This window comes from Macaca fascicularis, chromosome 11, assembly GCF_037993035.2.
Source record: "Macaca fascicularis isolate 582-1 chromosome 11, T2T-MFA8v1.1".
Taxonomy (NCBI): domain Eukaryota; kingdom Metazoa; phylum Chordata; class Mammalia; order Primates; family Cercopithecidae; genus Macaca; species Macaca fascicularis.
Genome location: NC_088385.1, coordinates 100,615,844 through 100,625,237, shown reverse-complemented (window position 1 = coordinate 100,625,237; position 9,394 = coordinate 100,615,844). Strand labels below are relative to the sequence as shown.

Sequence of the window (9,394 nt, the reverse complement as noted above, 5' to 3'; positions counted from 1 at the left end):
TGTAATGGTCATGAAAAACTGCACTGCCTCATCTCTGCCCAGAACAGAAACTGAGGTCAAAATATTTTCAGAGTTTGGGGATATATAAATCCTGTATACCATATTCTTCAACAACAACAATAATAAATGTCCTCATAAAAGCCCTAAATTGCCATGCATTGGGAGAAAACACTGGATATTTTTCCAGGCTTTGCTGAGGATAATTCAGACAAGTGTACTTTTTGTTCCACCATGTATAAAATGGGGCAACCAATAATTGGTAACTGGCATTGATCAGCCACTGAGTGAAATAGGAAGTCCCCTCCCCACCCACCTGCACAGCAGTCATTATGAGCTCCCCTTTCAGGCGTGTTCGAGGGGAAAAAAAACCACTGGGCCAGGCTGACTAGAATCCCACAGAGCACAGTGCTAATTAAGGTATCTATACTTTTCCAGTTGATCTGGTTGAAGCAGCAGTAGAAACACCAAGGGTTCCTTTTCAGCCTGCTCTAACTTGTTTGTCTGGATCAATGTAGACATTTTCGGCAGCAATTTGCTCTTCCCAATTCCTCTCCCGGAAAAAAAAAAAAAAAAAAAAAAAGAGCTAGGATATTTCTAGAAGGCCTCTTGACTCACCAATTGGGAGGGGAACCTCCTATCATCATTGTACTTTGCTCATTTTGTTCTTGGGAAAATTAAATGAGATAATACAAGTGCTGAGTAAGAACCTGGTTCACAATCAACTCAGTCAATAAATGATGTCAGTCATCGTAAAAAATAAAAATAAAAAAAATAATTGCCTCCTGATGTTTATCAACTTACTTGCAATACGGAAGATTAAAATATAAGGCAATAGGTTTCACGGCACACTCCAGAGATGTTTGTGCTGTCCTCCAGCCTTCTCATAATTAGTCACTTGTGAGCAGTAACTCAGAACTTTTTCCAATTTCACGGGTACGCATGCCCTACAACTGCCTCCCCGCTCCCAGTAACTGAGAAATACAGTGTTCGAAACAGTGACAACAGAAACGCAAAAGACCTTTAAAGAAATTCCACAAAGCCCCTTGGCACTGATCATATAGAAGTTGTGCCAGAAAAATCAAACATCCAACACTAAACAGATGTTGTCAGTGGGATAAAAAGGGTGAATGAAGCACAGATTCTGAGCATCCTAATGAAACGGCTATGGCCCCATCATAGATCCGACCCTAAATGTCTAGCTTGTCTTGAAGTTTTAGGCCACAAATAAACTCTTCCTAAGGTACACCTAGTATTTGGCTCTGCTGTTTGGATATACATAGTATGTTTCCTGCCAGGCACAAAACCGTTTTCAACTTCTTCATGAAAATAAGGTAAGATATGCAGTAAGCAGGTTTTATTATAATTTAGAACTGAATTTTCTCATTCACACAGGGTCCACCTTTATGGTGACACACCACAGTATTGTAGCTATGCAGGAAAATTTTAAAGGCCATAAAATGAATAATGTCTGGACTCTAGAAAAGATGGTACATTTATAACAGTTATGTAGACTAACATAGCAAAAAATAAGTGGCCATAAAACTTTGTATTTTTCTTTAGTATTATGCCTACTCAACTTGTAAAAGACTGGCCATGTCATAATGTTTGTAGCTTCTAAACCATGTTTTTGGAAACACAGAGGACATCAGTGTTATGCCTATTCAAATTGTAAAAGACCAGGCCACCTGGCAATTCCTGTAGTTTCTAAACCATGCTTTCCAAATTGCAAAGGGGGCAGGTACAGCCCATAACTTTACAGAAGGGCAAGTAATGTTCTACCTCTTGTTGAATATTTGGCTTATTTCACTTGACATAAGTTTTTATGGCAATCCTCTATTACCATGAAAGTGTACATTCTCTAGAACTCAATAAGTGCAACTTGTAGAAATCAGGTTTTTTTTTATTTAATACATTCTAATCAAATAGTAACAGCAGTAAATAAACACTTTGAAAAACAGGCAGGTATCCCCCTGTATCTGGAAGAAAATTAAGTCAAAGTATTCTACACAGTAGAAGGGAGACAACGGTTTATGTCCATGGTTAGACAATTCAAGGACAACTTGGACATTTCTAAAGCCATTTCCAAAAAATCAATGGCAACAGGTTGGGACACAGCTATTTTAAAGGGTAAAATGTCTATACCTACATTGGTTTTTATTAACACGGATTGAGTTGCACCTGTATAGCATGACATTCTTGTCTTTAGCCTTAAAGGAAAAGAGAAAGTCTTTTCCATTTGCACCAGTTTGAAATATTTCTGAAATAAGGCTCCCTTAAAATGGATTACTACAGTACTCATTCACATGAGAGTTCATACATGTAGTAAAAAGACAAATACAGGACTTCATGGTCACTTTTTTTTGGTTGATTTGGTTAATTGCATAAAATGGGAAACTCACACACATAATCTGTTTAACAAAACTCCTAGGTACATCAGAATGCAAAATATAAAATGCCCAAAAGAGACTCTGATCAGCAGGCATATCAAATTGCAGTGAGGCCTGTGTCAGCTTGGTTCCTCCCACTTCTTCAGTATTCCTATGAGGAGTTCTTTCTCTCCTACTGGAGCCTGGACCTTTGACATAATGGAAAGGAACCTAAGAAGGCAAGCCATTCTGATAAAACGTGCCTTCAGCCTTTACATGCGACATTTTATTTTTAATCTAAAAGGATCAACTGGTCTTGGTCAGCCTTAAGAAGGGAAGCATCACTCAGGTAAAAGTATGAGGAGGAACTTTAAACACCTAGCAACCTCTTCAAGCATTTAAATTAGATTAGCTTCAGCTGTTCTTAGAAAGTATTCCGTATAGTTATCCAGAGCACTCAAGTTTTGGTTCTCTTTTACATAGCTGCATTCGGAGATACTCTATGTGAGACATGTTTAAAAAAAGAGAAACATTTATACCTGGAATTTATATTCTTCCAAGTAATCTTTTAGTCTTGTTGGTAAAGGCAGTCCCCAGATGGCACCAGTACATTTGTTAATGGTGAGCCTACAGAGATGCTGCAGAGATGGTGCTGACATGTAGAGCGGGTTGGTCAGATAAAGGTGAACGGTGCCGTTCCGGGGGGCTTCTGGACCTGTCCGCTTATCCTTGCACATCTGAACATAGTAGTCGATCAGATGAACCACACTGTCAAATTGTTTCAGCTTGGATTTGACACATATGATAGAGTCCAATCTGAATTTTCCATCTTGGTATTCGATTCGAAGATTAGTTGGTCCAGCTGACGTTTTAACAGATATTGTTAGTAGGTAGTCTGAATGCGAGCTATCTCTAATCAAGAAAGTTCCTTCTGGTGCCTCTTTTAATTTCTCTTTGGCTTCATTAACAGTCATACTTCCCCAGTACCATCCTGGGGTTTTTGTTCAAAAAGAAAAAGAAAAGAGGGTAAAACAGTTATTATAAGAATTTTTAGAACAGAGCAAGTAATTGGCAATAATTTTTTTAGCTCTTATAAAAAGGTGGTGTGTGAGTGAAAGTTTACCAGGGGCCACCACAAATACTTTCAGTAGGAATTTAATAAAAATTTGGGTACATTTTATGAACACAAACAGTGAGCCAGTTTTCTTTCTTTTTTAAAAAATTAACTTTCTGAAGCTCTTAAGATTTTCTTCTAATGAACCAAAAGAACATTTTCAGCATGACACACTGGCTGATGAAGCATGATACTTTGAACATTATTTAAGTAAAATAAAGATTTAAGTAAATTAGAAAAAAATCAGAAGTTAGAAATGAAAGCCATGCCCTTTAAAAAGTGGAAAACCCTACTCCTGTAATTGAACTACAGTAAAAACAGAAGCAACTGTTTTGGATGGTTGGTGTCCCCCCAACCACAAAAAAAAAAAAAAAAAAAAAGGCTGCAAAGCCTGCTAATGAACAGCTTTCTATGTAGAAAGCACTGCTATGTACTGGTTGTAAAAGCACAGCTCTAGTACAATAGCTTCTGTTCGCTGCTTTATGACTACCTTACTAGTCACTAAGAAATGGGAAGTCCCCAGTGATAATTACTATTTCAGGTTTACAATCTTCCCTAAACTCTTTTGAACTTTGCCCTAATCCAAATCCAATCACAACCATCGGCCTCCCCTGCATTCTCGATTTCATCTGCCTGCACCATCTCCCCGGCCCACCCTGCTTTCTAAGGAGGCTCAAAGACCGTCCATATTTAAGAAGTCTGAACATTTGTGCTCCCCCCAACCCCACAATTACCAGGATACTTGCATTCTGCCGGTGCCTCCCCTGGAGGGAAAGCCCATGGCCCACACGTAAAGCCCGGAATCGCAAGCGAGAGAACTTTTCCCTCTCCCTCCCCCTGTTGCTACCAAAAATTTTAACTGTGCCACAACTGTAAGCTTTTAGGATACGGACTTGGAAAGCCAGAATGATTTGCCAGATACTTTACTTTTTTTTTTTTTTTCTTTTTTCAGATGCCTAGAGATAGCGTGCCGCGCAAATTGCCTGACTGTACTTGAAAGCGTCAGTCTCCTGGGCACGCCGACCCTGGAAGCCGCGCTCGGCGGGGGCTTCGCAGCCTACTCTCGACGCCCGGGCAGCCGCCCTCGCGGCAGTGTCAGTCCCTGAACTTGGCCGCCAGGATCCTGGGCTGCGGCCGCAGCTCCGCCCGGGAGCCAGATGCTGCTGGGCCTGCGGGGCCCGCGGCACCCACTTGCTGACTGCACCCCGCGCAAAGGGAGGCGCCCGACGCTTTCCCCGGCCGGGGTTCGAGCCGGAACGCCCAACTCTGAGCAGCTGCGTAAAACAGTAAAGCTTCCATCGTGCTAAGAAGCTACTTCCAAGAAGCCCTTCCCGCGCTCTGCCAGGCCTGAGTCTCTGGAGAACCACTTTCCTTACGCATTCCCCAGGACCCAGGACCCAGGACCCTGCGAGCGTGCTCTCCGCGGTCCCTTGGAAGCAAGGGACGTATTTCCAGCTTATTCTTTGCTTCCCACCTCGGCCCCTCTTCCTAGCTGCGTCTTTGGGGAGGCGCCCCCTCCCGCACGCGTCGCGGCCGGTCGGCTCCCTACCTGTCTGACCCAGCTCCCGCAGGGCCTTTGCCAGACGCGCCGCCTCCGGGGATGGCTCCTCCGCCGACCCCGCGGTCCCCCACTGGCTCCGCGTCCCTTCTCCGCCATTCCCGGAGGGCTCGAGGCACCGCAGGGTCATGGGAGAAAGGTCACCGCGGCAAAGACAGGTGGCCGCCCGAGCTGGGGTCAGAGAAGGGCTCGTGTCCTTCCTTGAAGTCAGTGCGAATCCCAAAACGAGTCCCTGCGGGGTGTCCGAAATGGTGGCAGAGAGGGAAGGGATGGGGCTTTTTCTCCCCACGTACTGGAGGGTGGATGACAAAGTCCCTCGCAGACGCGGTCACCCACTGATCGCCTACAAAGAGAAAGCGGGAGGTTGGGTCAGTCCAAACTGGACCCCTGCGGCTGGGGTGGGGGTGGGGAAATGGACGTGGAAAATCCCAGGGACTCCTCCGCCTCTACGTTCCAGCACCATTTAACCCCAAGCTTCCAGTTAGCGCCCTGGCCCAGCTCTAGAGAAAGAATAAAGAGAGCAGAGATCCAAGACACAAAGTTGGCTGAAGAGGTAGGGGGCGGAGGTCAGGATGAGGGTGAACAGGGTGTCTTCCCGCCCAGGGTCACTAGCTGAAATCAAAGACTGGCGACCTCGGAAGAGCAAATAGTCACCTGCAGATCCAGTGGGAATAGGCCCTTATCAAGGACAAGTATAAAAAATTAAAAAGGAAAGAACAGGAGAGATTCCCCAAATTGGCATTCCGGTCTCACACCTGGCGCAGCCCGAGGGCCTCCAGGAAGAAGCACCCACACAAACTTGGTTCTCCACCCTAAAGCGCTGCGGGGCCCTGAGGCACCAAACCCGGGTGCGGAGGTGCGGGAGCTGCCGCATCCCCACCCGGGAGGTTCCTCGCTCCCCTCCCCCCGCTTCCCGGTGCCCGCTCTGGAGGGGTTGGGGGCGCCGCGGCGGTCGCTCCCGGACCAGGATGGCTGCGGTAGCTCTCGCCGCCGCGGGCGCTGTCGAGGAATCGGCCCCAGCGCGCAGCCCTCGCGGGGCTCCGAGCCGAGGCCGGGGCCGAGCGGGCGGTCGCGAGCGCTGCGGGAAGTGCAAACCTCCAACGCCGCGCTCTTACCTCGACCTCGGCTGCCGCCGCCTCCGCACCAGGCAGCCTCCTCAGCGGACATGGGGCGGGGGGGGGGGGGGGGGGGGGGGGGAGGGCGGGAGGGGCCCAGGAGAGGAGGGGCGTCTGCCCTTGTTTCCCCCGTTTACGTTTAATTTGGGAACGAGATGCCCGGGGATGCGACCAGCCCAGCGCTCGGAGGCGGCGGCCGGAGTTCCGTGCGCAGAGGGCACACAAAAGCCTCGAGGATCATTGCCTCGACCCCCTCCCCCACCGCGCGGCGACGCCCCCTCCGGGCTGGGACACCCCACCCTCGGACTGCTGCCGGGTTTCCCTCCGGCTGCGACCCTGGAGGTGGGGAAGGAGAGAGGGAGGGAGGAAGGAGCGAGGGCAGGAGGCAGGCCGGTGGGGAGGAGCGGGAGATCAGGTTATTAGGAGGATTATTAATTTGAATGGCAGTTTAGGTTAAATAAAAAAAAGAAACTCCAGACACTTCCCGACGCCGAGAAGGGACCGGAGAAAGCAGGCAGCAACGCCAGGCCGCGGGGCAGAGCCGCGGCTCGGACTCTCTCTTCGCCGGTGCTCCGAGCGGCGGAAGCCCAGGCCGTCCGCCGCTCCCCGGCGCACGCTGCCGCGCCTCGCCGCCCTCCCCTGCAACTCTCCTTGGGGCGGAGCCTTCGGGCTTCTCCCTGCTACCGGTACCTGCCGCGGGCGCCCGAGCTGCGGGCACTGGGGATCCTGAGGCTGTGCGCCCGGGGCCCCGGCGCGCACTGTCCGCGGGCCACGCGGTGAGGGCGGCTGCGGGCGAGAGTGCTCATGCTTCAGGGGAAACCCAAGGCCCGCCAGCCGCGGCGGCGGCGGCGACGAGACTTGGCAAGAGTTAAACGTCGGTCCCAGGAGCAGGGAGTGCGCGCGACTTTCCAGCCCGACGCGCCTCCCTTGCTCCCCGCCTCCCTCCCAGTAAGCGCTCCGCTCGCGCCCCGCCCGGCTGCTGCGGAGGCCGCTTTCCAGGAACTTTCCAGGAATCGGCCTCACGTGACCGCGGGCCCCGCTACAGCTTTAAAGAGGCTCGGTCGCAATACACAGGCTTCAGAGAAGACCGGGTGAGAGCGCTCGAGTGCAAGGCGGACGGTGTGCACGCTGGGGTCGGCCTGCTTCTGGCCCCACACCCTGGGGTGCTCGGGCGCAAGCTGGAGATGTCCCCCGCCACCGGCCACAGCCAACCCCGTTTCAGCTGCCGGAGCCTGCCCCCTACCCGGGCCAGCTGAGCGCCCGGGTTCAGGGAAGGATGGCGGTCCTCGGCCCTGGGCCCGCCACGGGGGTGGGTTCCTGTAAACATCCCGGCGGCGTCCCCTCGACGCGACCCTCCTGGCCGCACATTTGCGGGGGGTAGGGGTGCAGGAGCGACTGTGGGTCCTCGGAAACGGGCCTCTCCGGCTCTAAGACACATTGATGGCGTGGGGACGCCGTGCTCGGCCCGGTGCCCACGGCCGGGGACCGGAGGCGGTCCCCTTGATCAGGTCCTGGAAGGCAGCGGGCGGGAGAGCAGCGCCTCCTTAAGCGGTGCCGGCCGTCCTTAGTCCCCTCCCCCTGGCGCTCCGGCTCCTTGTCACCAGCATCCACCCGACTCCTCCCTTCCTCCTCCTCTCTGCTCCAACGTCTCCGGCAGACCTGGCGGCCAGCCCCGCTCACCTGCGCCGGCTGCTAAGGGGGCGGCCTTACCTGCGCGCACGGAAGGGGCTGGGTGACTGGCCTCGGTTCCCGCAGTCCGGCAGTCCGGAGAGTGCCTCTGCCATTCCCGGCAGGGCTGACGCCCCCGGGCCGGGAATTCGGAAGGATCCCGGCGCCTCTACCTTACCTGGGATTCTCACCTCCAACCCCGTTGGAAGCCACCCCGCCTTAGTGGAAACTCATCTCCTTATCTGCTCACCCGCCCCAGAAATATGACCTACTTGAAATGTGACCTACTTTTTAAAAGAAACCCTTAACAATCACGGGAAAACCGGATCCAAAATTTCGATAAGCATTTTTCTTTGAAATACTATTCTATTGCATCACTGCTCAAAAGCTTGAAAGGTCAATGGCCACTTTTAGTTGAGGCCGTGGCTATGGGAAGTTGGGCGAGGAAGGGGGAGGGGTGGGAGGGAGGCGCGTCTTGCAAACCTTGCCTGGTGCCCCCCCTGCCGGCTCTGGGAGGAAACGTGAACCAGCTGCCAACCTTGGGGTCTGGAGCCGGGGACCAATGGTTTTCTCAATAATTTTCCTGCTTTTGAGTACATAACTCTATGCAGATGATAAGCAGATGAGTCGGGGAGGGGGGCATTTCCCAGCTAGCACAGAGCTTTGTTAATGCTGGAGCCTTGTGCCCGTAATCATGTTTCGTTTTTTAGAAAGAGCCTTTTATAGTGTGGGCGGAGCTAAATGAACCCTAGTTAAAATCCTCTACAAAGTAGTTGAATCATTTTGCACAAGGCACTTACCCTCTTTGGACCTCTGGCCCTTTCTGTAACATGAAGGGCTAGATTCGGGTTCTGGGTGAAGGAGCGGGATAAAGGAACAAATCAGATTCCATGTGAAGCCTGTGTACAGTCTGAGGCCCCAAGCCTTTAAGAACCACTATGTCTACTAGGGTTAACTGCCCTCTAAATTATCCTAATATGGCTTCTTCTTCCTTAATGGAAAATCCTAGAGGAAGGGTATACCCACACTTTAGCTTAAATAAAAAGGTATTTATTCCTAAAATTGGCGGGGGCAGGGGAGGGAACGTGACCAAGTCGCCCAGGCTGGGGTGCAGGGGCTCGATCTCAGCTCACCACAACCTCCGCCTCCCGGGTTCAAGCAATTCTCCTGCCCCAGCTTCCCGAGAAGCTGGGATTACAGTCGCCTGCCACCACGCCCGGCTAGTTTTTGTTTGTTTGTTTGTTTGTTTGTTTGTTTTTATTATACTTTAAGTTCTAGGGTACATGTGCATAACGTGCAGGTTTGTTATGTATGTATACTTGTGCCATGTTGGTGTGCTGCACCCATCAACTCGCCAGTACCCATCAACTCGTCATTTACATCAGGTATAACTCCCAATGCAATCCTTCCCCCCTCCCCCCTCCCCATGATAGGCTCCGGTGTGTGATGTTCCCCTTCCCGAGTCCAAGTGATCTCATTGTTAAGTTCCCACCTATGAGTGAGAACATGCGGTGTTTGGTTTTCTGTTCTTGCGATAGTTTGCTGAGAATGATGGTTTCCAGCTGCATCCATG

At 50.9% G+C, this 9,394-nt stretch overlaps 1 protein-coding gene across 6 annotated transcripts; it reads right to left on the bottom strand.

Annotated features, from left to right (window-relative positions):
- Positions 1 to 1,884: 1,884 nt before the first annotated feature.
- On the bottom strand, positions 1,885 to 7,036 carry SOCS2 (suppressor of cytokine signaling 2). Of its 6 annotated transcripts, none has more exons than XR_012420488.1 (3): positions 5,794 to 6,351; positions 5,030 to 5,381; positions 1,885 to 3,357 (listed from the first exon to the last, which is right to left on the bottom strand). XR_012420488.1 is itself a non-coding variant. In XM_074007516.1 (3 exons), the coding sequence occupies exons 2-3, from the start codon at positions 5,166 to 5,168 to the stop codon at positions 2,900 to 2,902; spliced, it is 597 nt and encodes a 198-aa protein (XP_073863617.1). In that variant the 5' UTR covers positions 5,169 to 5,381; positions 6,154 to 7,036; the 3' UTR covers positions 1,885 to 2,899. The 6 variants fall into 6 exon arrangements, 5 of the variants coding, with proteins under 5 accessions (XP_073863617.1, XP_005571922.1, XP_005571920.1 ...); XM_074007516.1 differs by having other exon boundaries at positions 6,154 to 7,036; XM_005571865.5 differs by lacking the exon at positions 5,794 to 6,351 and adding an exon at positions 6,844 to 7,036.
- Between the last annotated feature and the right edge of the window lie 2,358 nt (positions 7,037 to 9,394).

Bases quoted from the DNA above. Each gene is read 5' to 3' on its own strand.
- SOCS2 (XM_074007516.1), bottom strand. From the start codon at position 5,168: ATGACCCTGCGGTGCCTCGAGCCCTCCGGGAATGGCGGAGAAGGGACG. The intron at 3,358-5,029 runs GTAGGGAGCCGA...CAAAAACCCCAG, and splicing joins GCGGGAGCTGGGTCAGACAG to GATGGTACTGGGGAAGTATG.